General features: G+C 36.2%; 1 protein-coding gene across 7 annotated transcripts; it reads right to left on the minus strand.

Moving 5' to 3' along the window:
• Window positions 1–1,780: 1,780 nt before the first annotated feature.
• On the minus strand, window positions 1,781–21,115 carry Brox (BRO1 domain and CAAX motif containing). 7 transcript variants are annotated; one of them, XM_020160413.2, is made up of 14 exons: window positions 20,722–21,115; window positions 18,986–19,102; window positions 16,227–16,333; window positions 15,607–15,669; window positions 15,432–15,528; window positions 12,337–12,432; window positions 11,323–11,395; window positions 9,708–9,813; window positions 8,989–9,078; window positions 7,449–7,534; window positions 6,390–6,471; window positions 5,993–6,143; window positions 4,937–5,096; window positions 1,781–4,005 (listed from the first exon to the last, which is right to left on the minus strand). In XM_020160413.2, the coding sequence occupies exons 2-14, from the start codon at window positions 19,084–19,086 to the stop codon at window positions 3,919–3,921; spliced, it is 1,299 nt and encodes a 432-aa protein (XP_020016002.1). In that variant the 5' UTR covers window positions 19,087–19,102; window positions 20,722–21,115; the 3' UTR covers window positions 1,781–3,918. The 7 variants fall into 7 exon arrangements, with proteins under 7 accessions (XP_020016002.1, XP_020015999.2, XP_020016003.1 ...); XM_020160410.2 differs by lacking the exon at window positions 20,722–21,115 and adding an exon at window positions 20,327–20,482; XM_020160414.2 differs by lacking the exon at window positions 20,722–21,115 and adding an exon at window positions 20,214–20,338.

A 21,115-nucleotide genomic window follows, 5' to 3' on the forward strand; every position in this document is an offset into this window, starting at 1 on the left:
TGCAATGGTCTCCTTAGGCCTCCTACAGTATATACTTAAAAGGAAGTCAGAGTTGTTCAGTTTTAATCATGTGACTCCAGTGGGTCACCAGAGTAAAAGCCAAAGTTCTCATGATGGCCTACAAGGCTGTCTTCTAACTTATCTCCCGTCACTCCAGTCACACTCTCCCCACAGGGACCTTGGTGCTGGCTGCTCTGCCCACTATTCTCTTTTCCCTTAGACTTTGTCCACTTGTTTGCTTCAGGACTTTTACTCCAACCACCTGTACTATTCTCCTCCTCTTCCATCTCTTTCAAGGCAACTTTCCATTCCTTCACACATTCCCTCCTCCACCACTCACTGTTGACACTTTTTTTCTCTTTATCAACATCAAACATATACTCATCTCATTCATCTTGCTTCCCACTTCCCCTTCCTTCCTGCCAATCCTGGGCAAAATAGGAGAGGCTTTCCCCTATGTTTGCTGCTGTACTTTCTGCCCCTACAATGTCCTAATGCAACATTCAATGAATGAACCATGTTTGTAATTTTAATGGATGGCCAAGGTACTATAGATTGGAAAATAAGTATAAACTCATTGTATTTCCTGCTTTTAAACTATTCATTCAATATATCTTCTCATTACCTCTGTACACTAATTTTACTGTAACCTGTATTAAGATCACCCATTAGTTCTACATCCTGGCATTAAACTTGAAGGTATAATAACCTAACATTTGCTAGAGTGCTTTCAGTTTTCATTTATACCGACAAGGTTTTCAAACGGACCATGTTAAAATGAATTAGAGAACCGGTCAGTGCTGGGTAATTTACACAAGAGCTAACTGGCATTGTATGCCTAGACACTGCTGGTACCCTGCTTCCACCTTTCTCTTTTCCTGAAATTGTGTAAAGGTCTAACCTCTGCTCAGCCTCAGACACAGGCTTTAGAGGAAACTGGCCCACTCCATTCGCTGACTGGTTTAGGGTGTGTGTGCAGCAGGACAGTGAGGGAAAATGTGAAATGTGAATACGCACATGTAGAAGTAAATCCTTCTGCTCCTTGAGAATTACTGAGTATTACCTGGAAGATTTTTGTCATCTTTAAATTCAACATGACAACATGTAAGCGCTCATTTACATATAAGCCTGTCTCACCCGGATGTTTCCCAACTTTTTCTACCTCATGGCAGGTGAGACAGAAAATTTTGTTTGAAACTATGGAGGTGACCAGCCTGTGGGCTCACCACACAGAAGGCTGCAATGAACAGCATAAGGCAAGCTACTTGAGAAGCTCTGCATTACAGAAATAAAACTGAAGACACTGGGTGATCTAATATTTTTAAATGAAAATTTAAGTTGTAAGCTAATTACTCAAACGTCAAGTAAAAGAGTTTTTAGACCCAAAGTCATGATAACCCAAATGACACTGCAAGTTTTATACACGTTAAGAGATTAGAAATACAGTATTTTCTGAAGCACTGGAATTAAACTCTGGAAAATAAGGAACTACTTCTAAAGTTTTAATTTCTGAGTATGTTGATACAGTAATGAAAATGTAACCTCAAAAGTTTGCAAAGTACAGTTTCCTACAGACCCGTGTATAGCATTAATAAGCTTTTCAGTGTACTTTACCACAGTATACAAGTATGTGTTCTGCTGTCAGGCATTAACAAGCCCATCAAAAAGCGTATTTTTCACATTATGAGGTGACAGGTACAACAAACAGAAGTAGAAACCAAACTGGTCAAGGAGTGATAAACATGCAATTAACTCACGGAGCCTCAAACAACGATACAAATGTGTTTTAACATTTACTGTGAATAAGAATTTACACTGTATTAAGTCAATGGCTTAGCAAACATAAAAATATTCATCAAAAAATAAGCTTTCCAATGGAAATGTAAGTAAAATTGCTTTTAATTTCATAAATAAAAAGGTAACTTACTATACAAACAACAGCAGAAGCATGTTTGCTGTCACTATCTGGTATGAAACTCATGCAGCAGTAAGCACAAATAATCTCTCTAGCACCTTCATGCAACATTTGATAATTTTCCCAAATCTCCAACACCACTTCAAAAAATAATATATTTAATGGGGTATGCTAGTCATAAAGTGTTACCTTTGCTGGTTTGACAGTATTTTCAGATGTCAATGTTGCCAATTGGGGTTTAAATACCAGTATTTATTGCATTTTACAGAAGTGACAGCATATTATGTTTCCATTTTACATATTAATCCACAAAAATCTCAACGTGAAAATATAGTAGCAAGGTTAATGAAGCCTACTACCCAAGATAAATAGGTTCTAGAGGCAGAGAGTAAAGACCTAGCTAGCATCAAGTATTGTTTAAAGTTTTGTCAGTAAATGGCAAACAAGTGATTTTGTAGTAAAGACCACACAAAACACAGTGAAATAATAAAATATTTTTCTATAGACAGCAAAATAAAAATGTCTGTTCAGTCTTTACTGCAAATATTTTGGAAAATGCAACTTCAAATATTAAACATTACACTGCAAACAGCAATTAGCATTTCCATATAGTCAAAAAAAAACCCCAAACCCTTGCTTGTTCCATATTGCTTTTTTAAAGGAGTATAAACTGTATGATTTAAGTAATTACTTATTTGAACACAATCTTGATTCAGATAGTATAATCTATTCATTCATAATGAAATATTCCTACTTCAATACTTGATGTAGATTTTACACATCTTGGGTTGTTGTGTGGATTCAATGGTTTATCTATATGAGTGCTCAGCACATTGCCCGACACATAAGAAGTTCTCAAAAGACACCATTATTTCTATTAAGTGACCCAACCAATGTATCACTTATAATAGGAAAATTACCTAACACCCCCAAGAGAATCAACTGAAGATAAATCTACAGATGTATGACTTGTTAAAAGTATTATGCATCCACTATTTCCCAAGTTTGTATATATACTGAACTGTTTCAAATTTTACAATCCATTTTTAAGCTTATATTGTACCTACGTCTGCTTTCCTGACTTTTTGCTATGGCTTTTGCCTAAAGCAATACAATTCTGTTAGTAGATACTAGAAAACCATGTAAAACCAATGTACACCGAAATAAGGTAACAGAGGCATCTTACTAAAACTTCCTTAATGAAGTAGTTACCAGTGTGGTTCAGGACAATCTATCTCATTTAAGTTTTTTTCTTTACACCATGCAACATTTGACTTCTTCAAAAAAACATTCTCTATTCTTCCTGTCTGCCCTTACACAGAAACACTAAGCAGTGTTACAAAGTTCTACCCTCTAAAAAACCCATTAGAAAAGATATTTGTAAAAATCACTTTAGAGTTACAGAAACTGAATGAAGCACATGATTCTTGTGGTAGTAAATTTTAGATTGTGGTAAACGCTGATTTTCAAGTAAATTATAGATTCTATTATGGGCAAGGGATTTGATATGAAGGTTGTCTGATCTTTGTAAATGACTTTTTCCCTACCAGAAAAGACAAGAAACTCAGAACATAACAAGTCTGTGCTGCAATTAATACAATGGTGAGAGGAAAAAACAGTCTCTGTTCAAAACTGATTCTTGTCAATCTGTTATCAAATAGGAAGGAAAAGAAACATTTCTGTGAAGACAGAAAAACATACCTAAAAACTCACTAAACTGAAACTAACTACCCAGAGTTCAAAAAAGATCCAGTTCCTACATACACCCCTTAGAGGCACCATAAAACCTTTCAAATGCTGTCCTGATTGAAAAGGAGAGTCTGAAAATAAAGCATGAAACATCTCTACAATAAAAACTAAGAATAAATAAACTGAAGGCCAATTCCCCCTGAATTTAATAATTCTTCTATAGGCTTCAGAGAAATCATTTCAGGAAATATGAACTGAGGTTCTGCAGTATATTGCATCTATTAGCAGAGACATTCTAAGTGCATGTTGCATTTTTAGGAGATGTAGCATCCAGTGTCCTTCTGAGGTTTGATGTCTGGTTCTTTCACAGGTTTCACTTCTTCTTCTGGCTTGGGTTTGGCCTATGGAGAAAGAAAACACAGGGTAAATACACAAATCAAGATTTGGGAGACTTTTCCACTTCAGACTTTTCAAAGGTACTACATGAAATGACACAGCATGGAGATTAACCATGGTATTCCAGAAGCTTCCTATCAATTAATTTAAAGATGAAGTCAACCTATCAGTGAAGACAAAAACCAGATTGGTAGGCAAAAGTCAAGCTCATGGTACTCCTACTCACATGTGTTTAAAGAGGGAAGAAGTGAGTAACAAATCCATGTATGGATGTTTGGAAAAAACTTATGATAGTAATAAGCTCTTTCAGGGCATTATTTTAGAGGACTGAACATGATACAAAGATTATTTTAAGGAATTATGGTTTAGTATGGGAAGGACATTACATATTTAAAAAAAGCAATTCCAAGAGAGGAACTATGGTTGCGAAATAATTCCCATGTCTTTTCTCACAGTTCCGTAGTCTTTTGATAGCCACATCTAAAACTTCCCAGTTAAGCTACCATTTGATTTGGAGCACCAAGATGTACTTAGATATAAATAAATAAAAGCATTCTTATATCGTTCCTGGATAATTCATGGAACCTGAAATTAGATCAAATCTTTAAAAACTCAAAATCAAAAACAGACTATTGCTATAGTAACATAAGCATGCATTTTTTTTTCTTCCACACTCTTCTTAAAAGGAGGCATTGACAAATTACAGAAAAGCAGGATAACATGTTGAAAATAGTCATTCAGTGGCATAGATTATCAGAAGGCACTGAAGGACCAGAGGCTGTATCTTAGAGTTCTACAACAGATCTCGTTCAGCACTGCAAGTAGCTCACTTAGCAATCAGACAACCATATGTACCAATTAAACAGAGAAAAATACCAAAATGCTAACTCTGAATTCTTTTTAAATGTTTGTGAAGGAAAAACACTGGTCTCATACACTGTCATCCTTTGGTCTCTTGGTGAGATCAAATGCAGCCAATGTCTCTGGTGTCCAGTGAGTACTTGTAGGAGGAAATTCGAAAGGCACAGGCTCTACCAGCCCATAATTTGCTTTGAGTTCCAGTTGTGGGGCTTCTGTTGGGATTTTCTGAAAGTAACTGCAAAAAGCAATTTAAATAGTGGTTTATTCATTTATTCAGTAAGTATCTAGTATGTTTAAAGCTCAATTTAGTTCCAAGATGTTTATCTGCTTCATGTAAGCTCCCAGATGAGTATGTGAAAAAGTCAAGAAAACCTGTTTAATTAAAATGTAATGTAACTGAAGCTACTGTGGATGTAAAGTGGCATGAGGACAAGGAGTGGCAATGAACCCAGACTTGGGACTCTGAATACTTCCAAAGAAAAGGTGAACTAGATATGCTCAAGGAAAGGAAAAGTTCAGAATGACCGGATGCAGAATATAAGGGGAAGAGTGGAAACAGATAAAAACAGGGACAAGACTGATTCCACCAACCTACCAAGGCAGTGACCTACAATTTCAACAGTGGTTTAATAACAGAAAACTGCTTGCAAGAGCTAGAAAGGATTGTGAGAAAATTAACGTTCCTGCTAGATAGGTAACTAAAGCCAGAATGAGATGGATATGCCAAGGGAGAAGTGACATGGAGAAAGAATAGCAGGGCAACGAGCATCTTAATGAAGTGAGCTTTGTTAACAACTCATTTTACAATTTTTTTACATGTTATCATATACAGAATAAAAGTTAGGTCATATATATTTGAACTTTATCACTAATTTAAAGAGAAAATTAGGGCTGGTGGAATGGCTCAAGTGGTAGAACACCTGCTTAGCAAGCGTGAGGCCCTGAATTCAAACTCCAGTAACACACGCACACACAAATTTAAAAAAGTGAGAGAGAGAAAATTAATGCTAAACTTAAATGCAACTTCAGATAAAACCTTTGGGAACAGAGACTAACAGCAACTGTGATACTAGCATGCTAAGTAAGATCTTATACCTGTAAACCAATATTAGTATTACAAATTGTACTCACATAAATCCATTTTCTCTTTGACATTTTTCTAGGGTATTCTTCACAAGGTTCCCAAGTTTCCTAAAGAACAAGTGTCCTGAAGGTTTGACTGTTGGTCCAGGTCCTTTGGTTTCTCCATAGTCTTTGCATAGTGTTTCTGCCTTTGCATACACTGCATGTAAAAAAGGATGTAAGTCATTTAATAACAATTAAATTATTGCTTATTTGTACTAAAAAACTTTAAGTCAAAGACTTAGATGGGCATTTTCTACAGACTCTAGCTGTGAAACATGTTTTTCTGTCCTCCAATTATTTCACCCATTTTCAATCTCTTTTATAGCTCAACTCCTCTACTCCCTTTCATAATAAAACATTTAGTTTTTAAAAAATGAGTTACATTTTTGACAGAAAAACTTACACTTTTCTGCTTCTTGGAGAGACCTGATTGCTTCACCACATTTATCACTAGCCAACAAAGTCTGTCCATGGTAACAGTAAGCCTGAAGAAAGACACATTTTATTCATTCTTTCCCTACACTTATATATATGTTAAATACCGTTAGCTACGTTTGAGGTATTAATACGATCCCTTATTTGAGTAAGCTTTTCCCCATTTCTGTTCATATAAAAGGTGGAATTAGTCACATCTGACAAAAGATTACCTTTTAACCATGTCCCAAGAGCAAAAGTTACTAGATGAAATTTAATTTTAAAATAAGGGCATAGTAGACAAAGGAAGAAATTATTATGCTAATGCAGAGGGAGAGGGAAGAAGTGTGTTGAGGTTAAGTACCAGATGGTTGTGGGTTTTTTTTTTTTTTTTTTTGAGATAGGGCATCACTCTATAGCCCAGGCTGGCCTCAAACTCACGATCCTCCTGCCTTAGTCTCTCGAATGCTGGTATTACAGGCCTACGCCACCACATCCAGTGAAGACTGAATATTTATTCTTTAACTGCCTAATCAATCTAGTGATTGCACATAGACTTTGGTAGTATGTTTGAAACCATACTATAAAGTATAAGATAAAAATATTTACTTAGCCCTGAAAAAGGGGTCTGATTTGTCTCCCACATATTAATCAATAAAACAAGTGTGGTAACCTCTAAAATGATGCGTATTGATGGCTCTTTACCAATCTAGGTGATAAACTACACAATATGCCAGAAGATTAGAATTAATAAATATTTTTTTTAACAAACAGGATGAAACAACTAAGAAAATTCTCGTAAGCATGCAGAAGGTTCCAGCCTGAAAGTGGGCTTTGAATCAAAGAGCAATTTCAGATCTACAATTCTGTATCCTCTTTTTCTACTCAGTTTAGTTCACAATGGCTGCACTGACTGTCAGTGAACATTTAGTAAGAGCTCTTCATTATTTGTATAATGCTAATGAACAGTTTGGTGAGATCAGATACTTCACGCTAAAGGGGCTGGAGAAACAGTAGGTTACATTGTCTTAGGGTTATTAATACTTACATAAGCTGTGTAGAAACACATTTTCAAGTGAAGATACTTTCTCCATTTGGCAGAATACACAGGCTCCAAACTGGATAAAGTATGATCTAAAGTTACATTTTAAAAAGCAAAACATAATTTCACCCCGATTCATTAGAAGACTTTTACTTCATGTCTTCTGATGGTAAAGACACAATGACATCAGGTTCAAATTCACGCACTCATACATTAAAAAAAAATCAAAATCCTAATTTAAAGTGATTTGTTTTCCCATAAATTTATTTTAAATAAGTAAGATGATTATTAAATTCCATGGCACCTCTTTGGTGATTAATGTAACTTTAAGTTAAATGTAACGATAAAAATAGATATGACTAAGAACTTCAAAGTAAGTGCTATTTATGTTATCCATCTTTAAAGTTTTATACAACATAGCAATGCAAAGAGTGGTCTATTCACCCAAGCCAGAAGCAAGAATACTCTCATCTTACTCACTCCCACCATCACTGACTCTTGTACAAAAAAACATACATTCACTCACTTACATATACACATGCTTACTAATGCAAACATCTCTTAATTTCTTTCCTTTCCACTTCCTATTTCATTATCTTATCAAAGTTTTCATCCTTTCCTCCAAAGACAATTTCTACTTAAGTGCTAAGTCAGTCTACTCTTCCTTCCTGTAGCAAGCCTACCTCTCAAAGTGCAACTATAGGGCCCTTTCTGGAAAATTTAAATCCAGTCCCATTCATCTACAGAATCAAGGCCAAACTTTTTAGATAGGCTCACAAACCAATTCTTGATCTCACACGTGTACTTTGCCAATCTTTTCTCCTTTCACACGTGTTTCACTTATGAGCAACTGTCTGAAGGTTCCAGAATATGCAAAGTTTTCTTATCTCTGTACATGCTACAAAATGTCCTATGCCCATATGCTAAAGCTTCTTAAAAAATGTGACACCTCTGTATGTATGAAGCTTAAAAAGCCATCTTCTTCTTGAAAGCCTTCTTTAGCATGCCCACAGTGTTCAGGTTCTTACCTCGTGGAAGTAAAAATGTCTTGCTTGGTGAAATATTGTGATTATGAGTTTGTCTCCTTTCCTAGACGGTGGCTCTACCTACTTATCTGTACTCAGCAACTAAAATAGAGTAGTGTATACATTCTTTAAGTCAGTGAATAGAACATAATAGGAGCGAATTTGGTCTCAATCTCCCACCTGGTAGCAGATTGGTTTGATTAAACTCTTTAGGTTCATTTTCTTGTCTAAACAAGGATAGTAATTATAAGATCATTATAACAACCAAAAACAATTTTGAAGGCAAAAAAGTTATATTATTATTAGATAAAACTAGTTAAAAAGTACAGCATTGTCCTTTCCACTACAAGTTATGTAACATACTAACTGTAAAGAAGATCAGCAAAATAATGAAGACATTATTCCTGTTTTACAAATACTGAAAAACTCTGACAGCTTTTTTGTTTTCTTCCTTTTTCAGTCAAGAGCAAAGTAAGTGTGAAAATTTAACTAAACACCTAACAACAGAATCACAAGCTTACCAGCTTTCTGATAGAAATTAGCTGTTTCATATGCCAGGGCAGCGATCAGTCCAGGAGCATGTTTTAGTTCAATTGCTCGGGCAATTGTTACTGTAACCAACAACAATAAAAGGAATCTATAATTAAGCTCACTTCCATGGTGAGAAGCTCAATTATAACAGTAAAACATAGTCTGATACTCTTTTTTAGGATTTTCATACAGTTTAAATTATAATGGTAAAAAGTTATAGAAAATGCAAACACAAACAGAAAATACTGGATATGTTGGTTCCGATGTAAGTTCTCTAAATAAATCACCCACCAATTAGTAAACACAAAGAATTACTACAAAATAGCATGATACAAAAGGAGAAACATCTTCAGAGCAGAGGAGTATGAAATAAAAGCAAAAGCACAGAAAGTTTACTGTTTTCGTGTAAGTCCCACTGTTTCCTGCCATTCAAAGGTAAGTCAATAGTGGAAGAGGAAAAAGAATGAGTACAATACAGGGGAAAAGGTAAGTTAAAAACTTAATTTTATGCTTTAAGAAATGGCATGGAATCAAAATCCTCTTTAAAAGAGCTATTAAGAACTTTTCTTGCTAAGAATGAAGGGAAGTGTTAAAGATAAAATTACTCCTCAGCATAAATTTCATAAAACCTGAAACTCAGTTACAGCTAATGCAGATTTTAGCTGCATTAGCTTAGAAAAAAAAAAAAATCTTACAAGATTTAGGATACCTTCTTGAGCTTCAGCCTGACACTGGATAATATATGCTTCTATGAGCCGGGCCTCTAAATCTCTTCCCTTTTCTGCAGGTGTAATAAGTTTTGGAACATGACTTTCCTGAGAAAGAAAACAAAGATGCCAAAAGTTGTTAGAGATGAAGAAATCAAAAATTATGAGACATTCCCAGAAATTCAGAGTACAAACAAAAATTATATAAAAAGGAGCAACACTACGTTTACTGAGAACATAAGGCCCTGGGTACTAAAAATGAGCTTTTATAAGAAAAAGAAATTCAAGAGAAAAATTTAGGTTGTAATAGACTGCTTAGTCAATATAACACAATGCAAGCCATACTTTTCATTTCAGAAAATATTTAACTGTAAGAGTTACCAAAAAGTCCCTTTTACATGATAGCCTGAATTGTTCATTCGCATTAATAATTAAAGATAGCCAGGTATGGTGGTGTATGCCTGTAACTGCAGTTACTCAGGAGGCAGAGATTGGGAGGATCATGGTTTGAGGCCAGCCTGGGCAGCAGTTATAGAGAGCACATCTCAACAAATAAGTGGGGGTGTGGTAGTATGCACTTGCAATCCCAACTACCGGACAGGCATAGATAGGAGGACAGCAGCCTGAGGCTAATCCCCAATAAGAAGCATTAGACACTATACAGAAAATAACTAAGTGAAAAAGGGTGTGTGGGGTGGCTCAAGCAGTAGTGCCTGTCTAGCAAGTCTGAGGTCCTCATTTCAAATACCAGTATCACCAAAAAAAAAAAAAAAAAAAAAAAAAAAGTATATACATTAAAAAAAAAAAAATAGCACTTTAGTTAGAACGAAGGGGAAAGGAATTCTTATTGGATGGTACATTATTCTTTCTCTAAATTCCCATCACATCTCCAGGCAATTTAGTAACCTGAGTGCAATGACTGCACCAGTGCTCACTGAGATACAGAGAATACAATCACAAGTTCAGTTTTGTAAAACTGTGACTGCTGCAGAGAACAATATCAAAAGGTAAAAACATTAATTTATCTGCTGTGTTTTAGCTTAACTTCTCGGAAGAGACAGAAAAATAAGCAGAATTTTCTAGTGGTAAGAGTGCTTTTAAGACAATGCTTGTAAATCATTACCATTCAGTAATTGGCTACAGTCATAAATAAGGTAAGAACATATACACAGTTGGCTCTACATATGTGAGGGTCTCACATCTATGGGCTCAATCATTTCAGATTAAAACTACTTAAAAGTAAAATTGCGCCTGTGCCGAACATGTACAGACTTTTTTTGTCATTTCCTTAATGATTCAGTATAACTATTTATTCAGCACTTACACTGTGTTAGGCAATTTAAGCAATCAAGAAAATTTAAACAAGAGGATGTACATAGTGCATAGGTTATATACAAATGGTATGCTATTTTATAAAGGAGACTTGAGCATCCATTTTGGTATCCTGGGGAGATGGTGGCAGTTTGTTCTGGAATCAATCCCCTACAGATACTAAGGACCTATGCTAGCTCTTCCTCCTCCCCCATTCAAAATAAGAATTATTCAATTGAAGAATTAAGTACACACGTGTGTACACACACACACACACACACACACACACACACACACACTTTTTACCTTTAAATGTTTAAAAATCCCAGCTGCAATTTTGAGGCTTCGATGGACTTCTTTTGCTTCATCTTCTGTTATGCTTGAAGACAGTGGTTATATTACTTAGAGGATGATTCCTATTCCAGTACTAAAACCAACAACTTGTACATTATCATTAAATCAAATTAGTTAATTGTGTTTATCACTTGCTTTCCTCCCTTTAAAAAAAATCTAATTTTCACACTTAAAAAAAATACTCATGAAAAATACACAAAGGTTAAGATACTGCAAATGAAAAAAGGAGACAGTCTAGAGATAAACACTAGACAAAGTCTTCATTTTCCCTTTCAGACTGTTTTATAAGCAAGCACAAAATATTTTATATGTAATATGTACATAGTGGTAGCTATACTCATTGCTCATTTTCATCATTTTATATCAGCCCACAGAATTCAACTTAATTTTTTAAATGACTACGTATTATTCCTATGTGTGAACAAGTCACAATTAATTTGCTAGTCTACTGTTATTTATCCACTTTAGTTACTGTAAAATTATCTCATTTTACTTTGAAATGCTTTAGCTGTCAGAACATCTTTTCATATACTTGTAAAATGTTTACATTTCTTTTCCTATGAATTACCTGTTTGTGTTATTTTCAATTGGTTTGATGGTCCTTGTTGATTTGTAAATGTATACATTATAAAAATGGATGACTTATCATATACATTGCAATGTTTTTGACCAATTCTGCTTTTGTATTTTAAACTTTGCTTATAATATTTTATGTAGCCAAGTATTTAATCTTCTTTATTATGGCTTCCTGGTTTGGGGTCATACTTAGGAAGACCTTTCTTGTGACACGATTATTATAAAGTTTATTTTCCCTTTGAACACTAGGCTGCATAATTCAAATACTTTTGAGGTGATCGTTCACTTACTCAAAGTGATACTTTTCAATCAGCCTATACTTTTAAATAATTAAACTTGATATAGTTCAAAAATAACATCTCTCTATGTAACTTTTCCCTTTTAACTTACTTTTCTTTTCCAGCCAGTCTTGAAGCATATTTGGTATACCATAAGGCTACATTAAATCCCATGGAAATTAATTCAAAAACAGCATCCTGCTGGGCACTGGAATTAAGAACATAATCATTAAGTTCTAACTATCAAGACATCGCTACATGAAATCCACTGGATATCCAACCAAAATTATAGCTGGGCACCGCTGGCTCATGCCTGTAATCCTTGCTATTCAGGAGTATGGTGGTTCCAGGCCAGCCTGGGCAAACAGTTTGCGAGACACTATCTCAAAAAACCCATCACAACAAAAGGGCTGGTGGAGTGGCTCAAGGTGAAAGCCCTGAGTTCAAGCCCCAGTACCACAAAAATAAATAAAAATAAAAATTAAAAGTATATATATATATAAATATATATATTTATTAGTATATATACATTATATGCATGTATCTAGTGTTCATGTGTTTAATATTGATGGAGCAATAAGAGACATAGGTAATTAATAATGAATAGCTAAATACAGTGGTCCAGTATGTACTGGGTATTTCATAATAAAAATGTAGAAATAATTCCCCAAACTTACTGTATACAGAATAGCACATATATATATATCTGGGTCTTAATTTCAGCATTAAAAAGTCTGGGAAGGGGTTCAAAATCTGTGCTTTTAACAACTACTAAATTGATTCTGAAATAGATGGTTCTTTCTTATAAAATATACAAAGAAAATGGAATTCAGAGGAGAGATTGTTTTAGGCTAGAATGATTATAGAAGGTAGATAGAAAAACTGAATTGTGTCTTTATAAATGACTAGATGAGAAGCAGAAGGACATCCCAGTGAGAGAACGATGCTGTCAAAGCACAAGAATGTCTAAAGACTTTTCTGCTAAAACTAAAAAATTTTAATTACAACAGCTTATTCTTTATTAATGTATATTAATTGTACAAAGGGGTGTCACTGTGATATTCCCAAACATGAATACAATGTACTTTGATCAAATTCACTCCCTCTATTACTTTTTACTCTCTTCCCACTTTCTAAGCAATTTGTAATGAGTTTCAATATTCTATCTTCATACATGCATCAAGAGTGATTCCCTTTATCTTCTCCTTTCGCCCTCCCTCCCTCTGATACCCACCGTGTTTTACCACTCATTCATTTTTCTGTTTTTAGGTCTATATTCCACATATGAGAGAGAACATACAACACTTGTCTTTCTCATTCTGGCTTATTTCGCTTAACAAGATGATCTCCAGTTGATTACTCATTTCAGATGGAAATTTCAAATGAATTACATCTGGAGATCTAGTGGGCATATCTAATTGATACTTTGCGTTTACATAAAAAGACAATTGTGCTAATTTATGTGAAGCCTCATGAGTACCTCTCTCCCTTTTCTTTTTCTTGTGATGTTATGTATAGGGCCCAGAGTCCTACATTCTAGGTAAATGCTATACCCACTTGAGCTACACTCTCTAGTCCTCTCCCTTTGTATCCTTCACTTATTTCAATCTGTCTTGTTCCAGAATACTTCAATTCTGTGACATGAATTTAGTAGTCAGAGCACGTACAGTTGAAAAGTATTTTTTTAAACAGGTATACATACAGCACAATTCAATTCTCACTGATATGTAGCGGTCAAGCATAAAGTCTCATTTATACTTAATAGCAAATATTACTTAAGATCTTCATTACATAATTCCTCACTATGTCATGAAATGTTGAAAGACATTAATTAGTAATAGCTTGCTATAACATGTAATAAAATTTTAGCAGTGTGGGAAAAAGTGCCAAATTTATGTAATGCAAAGTATTTTTAGAATTTGTCCAAAACTGTAACGTAATAAAGACCAGGTTCTTTGAAGACAGTCTTAATTAAAATTCCTTAATCTTGGATGAAAAACAAAGTGATCATGTAAAGAAAAACAGAGAGTGAAGTCTAAGAAAGCTCTGGTATCCAAGAATATTACAATTTGGGAAGGATCCATCCTCCTCACACTTTCTATGCAATTTGAACACTAAATCAAATGAATTCTACAAATAACATTCTTAAGCAAGAAAGGAAACTAATATTTAATATCTTATATAAATTCAAATAACATAAATTTTCTTATTTTGTTCCTCACAGGATCTATACCTCACACCAAAGTCTAGTTGACAACACTGATGTTCAATCAGTAGAAAACTGGAATGGCAAGTATGAACAAATGTCTATACTCTTACTATATTGCACCATCTGCCCTGGTCTTTTAGCAATCTCCAATCCCTTTCTTTCTGTTTTGGCAAAACAGTTCTAAAGCAAATTAAGACAAGGCTATGTGGACATTTTAGCAATCCAATGATGTTTTCAAAAGCAGTTAAGATTAGCACCACTGTGATCTATTTCCTCATATAACTAGATCTACCACAAATAGCTGAGTGATAAAAAGGCACCGAAAGAAAGTTTTTAAAAAGAGCACAAACAATGAAGTGAAATAAGGAAGAAAATACTGAGAAACAAAAGGATACAAAGTTGGGAAGAGAGTGAGAGACTGTCCCCAAGACATCTGAACTATCTATCTGAAAAAGAGGGGCAGGGGAAAACCACATTTTGGCTAAGCTTGAAGGAAGGCAAAGTCTGAAAGCTGGTTTGAGGTTCCAAATTCCCCAAATACTCTTTATATGTATTAAAAGAATCAAGGCTATTCAATTCTAGATTTGGTCTGGAAAAATGTTATATTTTTATTTAATAGTAAATATTATGATTTAGGTCCAACGTTTTAAATTAATTTACTGATAAAATGTTGACTAGTCTTATATTCTTCTTCTTCTTCAAATAAGAGTCTGTGAGTTATCCACTGGCTAAATAGTTTAAAAATGGCTTCAATTTATGGCCAGATGCCAGTGGCTCACCTGTAATCCTAGCTACTCAGGAGGCAGAGATCAGGAGGATTGTGATTCAAAGCCAGCCTGGGGAAATAGTTCTGCGAGACCCTATCTCAAAAAAAACCCTTCACAAAAAAGGGCTGGTGGAGTGGCTCAAGGTGTAGGCTCTGAGGTCACACCCCAGTACTGGGCAGAGGGGAGGGGAGGGGGAAGGCTTCAATTTAGGACTACATTAGCACTGCTCACCTTGGAACCTGACCTTGTAATGTATCAGTCCACTTGAAATTTTGAATATATCGCAATTTGCTCTCCTGCGTAGATTCATCTAGTGAATTTATGAAACCTATAAAAAGATACGAGACATTTTAGTTTTAGAAAAAAATATCATATGCTCTATTTAGAAAAATTTTCAGATAATTACTTTTCCAGGTGCTTGAATAAAACTGCTGGCCCCTTTCTCTCTTTTCACATCTCAAACCTTCTCCTGAGGTAATGTAATATGAAATATGTATACATTTAATTTTCACAATGTTAGAAAAGTCCCATCAACACCATTACAATTGCACATGTCTCAAACTCAAGCATATCAAACACTGTGTAAAAGACTAACCTACCTAAATCTGAAAAGTATGAATTAAATGTAAACTTCTACCTGGTTCTTTTTTCACAAACTCAGAAGTCCATATAAATAAATAACTTTGTGCTGGGTGCAGTGGCTCACACCTGTAATACCAGCTATCCAGGAAGTGGAGATTAGGAGGATCTCAGTTTGTCGGCCCAGGCAACAGGTTAGCACAATCACATCTCAAATGAATAAGCTGATCAGTGGTGGCAAGTGCCTATGATCCCAGTTATGCTGATGACATAGGTAAGAGGATCGTGGTCTGAGGTCAGACCTGGGCAAGACCACAAGACCCGATCTGAAAAATAACTAAGGAAAACAGGGTTGAGGGTGTGGCTTAAGTGGGAGAGTGTCTGCAGGAGGCCAAGTTCAAATTCCAGTACTGCCAACAAGCATACAAAAAACCCCAACTCACTAACCTTGTAAAAGTGAAAAGTACAAATCTGCTGCATTCTTCATCATTTCTGGATTACAGCTCAAATCAGTGAACAGTTCAAGGAGTCGTGTCCTGGATGATCTCAAGTCACTTATGTGAAAGAGACAGTAAAGTTACGTAATCTGTGTTACGACTGTATTCATCCACCCCATCTTCTCTAAGGTATAACAGAATACAGGAATAAATTTAATTAGGATCAATGCTAGAGATAAATAACAGTTGTTTTAAAGGGGCAAATTGTGGATCTGATTATGTAATAAAAATATGCAGCAAATTTTAATAATAAAAAAATCAAACAAATGCATGCATTTAAGATTGAGGAATCAAAAGTAATTTTAACCAGTTCATGGTAAATTTTTTTGACAAATAGCTATTTAACATATTTGTGTTAAAATTTCTAAATTTGACATTACACACAAAATGTCAAAATATATTTTATTAAGTACAAAACTGCATTGTATTATTCAATGTACACATCAAGAGTATGCAAAGACCATAAGGTGTTTTAAAACTGCTCCTTAGTCTCTTGACTTCTCTGCAGCAAGAAATATTGCCAATCTATCTTTTACTTCCTGAAATTCTTTTCTCCCATGATTACAATTAACACTAAAATTTCCAGGTGTTCCTCTAACTTCTAAAAGTTCCTGCTATATTTTTCTCTAAGTACCCTGCTTATTGCTATCTACAAAAATGTTCAGTCTTTGGTTTTCTCTCTTTTGAGATCTCACTGATTAATTTAACTACTTTCATTCCTAGATCCTCATCATAAATTCTAACATGGTTCTGTTTACTTCCACAGCAGATCCAGAAGACAGAGAGCCTCCTGAGGGTTCCAGAAAGAACATACTAACAATTGCATAGAGCGGATCCTAAATGTGACAGACTACCTTTTGAATTTGTCATTGTTTGAGATTATGTATCTAGAAGATGAAAGGGGTGATTCCTGAACTAAGAATAGACATCTGAATCCTTATAGCCTAGCCTAAACTCAAAACAATTTGCTAGCAATTTCTACATAGGTGCTCAATCATAACCTACAGCCCAACAACTGTAAGTTAGATTCATCTTAAAATTAGAGACTTTAAGGAATGTACTTTAGAAATACCTAATTTAGGCTGTACATTTTACAGGCTAGGAATTAAGTCCAAAGAAGTTAAGGAACTTGCCCAATGCTACAGATGAAACAGGTAAGAGGGGACCAGCCTTCAGGAGTCTAGATCAGGGGCTGGCAAACTATATCCAGGAACTTGTTTTTGTATGCCTACAGCTCATTTTATTCAGCCCTCAAAATAAGAAAGGATTTTAGCAGAGCAAGGTAGCTTAAGCCTGTAATTCTAGCTACTCATGAGGTGGGGAATTAGAAGTTCAGGCTTTGAGGCAAGTCCAGCCAAAAACTGTGGGAGTGGTGGCGTGTGTCTGACACCTCAGCTATAAAGGAAGTACAAGTAGGAGGATCATAGTTCAGGCCAGCCCAGGCATACATAACAAAATCTTATCTCAAAAATCGCCAATGCAAAATGAGCTGGTAGAGTGGCTCAAGTGGTAGAGTGCCTGCCTAGCAAGCACAAAGCACTAAGTTCAACCCTTCAGTACTGCTAAAAAATAAATAAATAAATAACTAAAAAAGAATGGGTTTTGCTGGGAACAGTAGTATGTGCCTATAATCCTGGCACTTGGAATGTGGAGGCAGAAGGACTGACAGTTCCAGGCCAGCCTGGGCTAATATAGTGAAACTGTCTCAAAAAAATGAAAATAATGGATTTTACATTTTTTTAATGAGTTGTTGAAATGAACAAAGAATGTGCAACAGCAACTGCATATAGCTGACAAGGCCTAAAATATTTACTATTTAGTACTTTTCAAAAAGTTCACCACTGTTGGTCTAGATCAATAAACTAAGTTTTCTGCCTTTTGCTCCAATCAGTTCTTTCCATAAACACAATAGCTCCCCTGTTTCTTTTAGTGGTCCTAATAATGTCTTCATTATTTTGGCTTTATATTTCATATAGATTGAACTATTTTCAGGCTCCCAGAGCCAATCAGGTCAATTGACTCCTCTGAAGTATTCTTATACCTATCCTTTATCCCCAGCACAAAATGATTTTTTCCTTTTTCCTCTATCTAAATTGGGGGTGTTCTTCAAATACTTTTTATATAGGGCTAGAGGGTAAACATTTCAAGGTCTGGACTTCATAAAGTTTCCTTTAGGGTAACTCAACTCTGTTGCTGTAGAAGAAAAGCTAGAGGTGGTTATAGGCAATATGTGAATTAATGTGGAGCTACAGTATTCCAATAAAACTTTATTTATAAAAACAAGCAGTGGACCAAACTGGGACACAGTCTACCAACCCCAGGTCTGTCAGACAATGTATTTCAACCTCTGCTCAAATCCTTTCTCCTATATGACTACCTCAAAGGTCATTTCAATTCACAGGGAGGAGTCTCTCCCTGCTCTAATCAATGAATTTACTATCTGGCCAATTAATAATGTCCACATCCTACTTTATGGAGTCTTTTGTATGTGGTAATAGATAGCTCAACTCTTACTGCCACTGCTTTAGCCCTTCTGGTACTCACTTACTAATCTAAAATTAAGGATCCTGGACTAGATGACTGACAAAGTCTAAATAATCTAAGATTAAACTCTTCATCTGTCATTCTAAATGTATAAAGTCTAAAATTAGGGTTAATTTGTTACATATTTCCACAAAACCTACTCTGTAGAGTTTGGCTAAAGCTTACTTGCAAATTTTGGAAGCAGAAGGGCCAGTGACCACACCATAGTAGTTAAAAGAGACAGGAGCTGTAGCTTTTAATGGGTTCCTATGAAACCAATGGGTCATTTTCTCCAAATGTGTTCTATAGACAAAAAAGAAATATATAAAAATTAAAGACATTAAATGAACAATAGACACAGTGTGAAAACAGTTAAGAGTTTAAGATGTATAAATTTTACACTGAAACTATTATGCATAAAACATACATTTATAAATAAAATGTTTCATCTCCACAAATCAATTTTGTTTTAATTGATGGTTATTTATCATAGTCCATGTTTAGTACAGGACTATTTAAAAAAAAAAAAAAAGACTAGCATTTGGAAATATGCCCAAAGTAACTTCAATGTTAAAATACACTACAGGAGTAATATTTAAACTTTAACGTGCATTTAAAATCACTTGGAGATGAGTTGGTTTTGTTAAAACGAAAGTTCTCACTGAACAGTCTAGGGAAAACACTTAAGGTCCCTAGACTACACTTCTTGGTTGGACAGCTCCAAGTGAGAGGGGTACAGATGAATCTAGTATCTGTAACCACAATATCGGATCATCAACTACTAAAAACAAAAACATCTGAAAAACTACCTAAGTGAAATGCCAACTGAAAAAAAATCCAGTTTTTAGGTTAAAAAGAAAAAAAAAAGCAGTACTGTATGTCTCTTGCCTGAAACTCCCTGCATAGGTAGTGCATGTAATAATACAGGAAGGCCGACCAGAAAACAAACATGGCAGTTAGATTCGCGGAAGTAACACAGAAGAAATTCCGGTAAGGTTTACTGAAGTTAAAAGCATTGCACGCACAAAGTTGCCAATCAACTAGAAAAAAAGATGTGGGCTGCAGTGTTACGAAATATCTATGCCACGTACCTCCTTTGTGGTATTTACTTATTCATGGAAAAACTGGTTTTTGAGAAGCACCAAGTATTTAATGAATGGAGAATGCACTGTGTACTCAAGAAAAGCCGGGCCAGTTCATTTCCGATTCGAAACATTAGCAAGTTCTTTAGAAGGGCTGGGCATGCAGCTCAATAATAGAGTGCTTGCAAGGCCCTAGCTTCGATCCCCAGCCCCATCTAGTCCTTTTAGAAAACATCACCAAAACATTAGAACCTAAGCCATCTAGAGGTATTGCCACACTCTAGGCTTGATTTTGTGAAAGCTTTTTTTTTTTTGCAAATCCTCTGCCCCACCTTTCAAACCTTTCGGTGACTCCAGTTTTCAGGGGTGGAGGGGCCCGGCAACAAGAAACAATCCGATTTGCGAACGCCACCTGACCCACCTCTGCAGACCGCACAGTCCCTACCTGAGCGCCGTCTCCGAGCTCGCAGCATCCACTTCCTGTTTACCGCCCCGCTTCCTCCCGCGCCCGTGCGTCCCGTCCCGTCCCGTCCCGGGCGGCGACCCCGCGCACGCGTCACCACCTGCGGGCCCGTGGGCAAACAGGCGTCTCGGCGGAAAGCCGATAGCATCAACCCGGAGGGGCGGGGAGCCGATGGAGACCAGGGCCACCCACCTGCTCATACCATCGGCTCAGACCAATATAGATTCCCTTTCAATTGTTCAAAGCATCAGAAGGAAGCTTTTTTTTTTTTTTCCTAGACCATCATCCCAGGGGTCTAAGATGGAACTGACTGGGAATTACTGCTTAGCACAACACGGGGGGAAAGATGACTGGTAAACGCCCATCCTCTTACTTACCGGGGTTCTCAAAGTCTGCACGGCACCCTTCCTGAGGGAAGAAAGGCAGTATCAGAGTCCGCGAAAGATAAAAAGGAGGAAAGCGAAGAACCGAGTCTACTGAACTAGAGCGACAGGAAACCAGGCCGGCGCCGAGCCGGAGTCACGTGACCGGCGGCCATGACAGCTACCGAGGCGGCCGAGCACATCGTGCCGCCGCAGTACCCTCAGAGCTCTGGGTTCATCGGCCCTTCCTAACTTCTCTTCCCTCTCCCTTGCTCTTGAGCTTCGGTCTGGTCTCAAGAAAGGAGCGGGAAGAAGGGCCAGGCCTTGGAGCCCAGGGAGGTCACTGCAATAGCGGTGGCGGCCCGCGGCGCAGTGGGGCGGCCTCAACCTAACGTGGGGCGGGGCGTCG

The sequence above is a fragment of the Castor canadensis genome, chromosome 11 (genome assembly GCF_047511655.1).
Source record: "Castor canadensis chromosome 11, mCasCan1.hap1v2, whole genome shotgun sequence".
Classification (NCBI taxonomy): domain Eukaryota; kingdom Metazoa; phylum Chordata; class Mammalia; order Rodentia; family Castoridae; genus Castor; species Castor canadensis.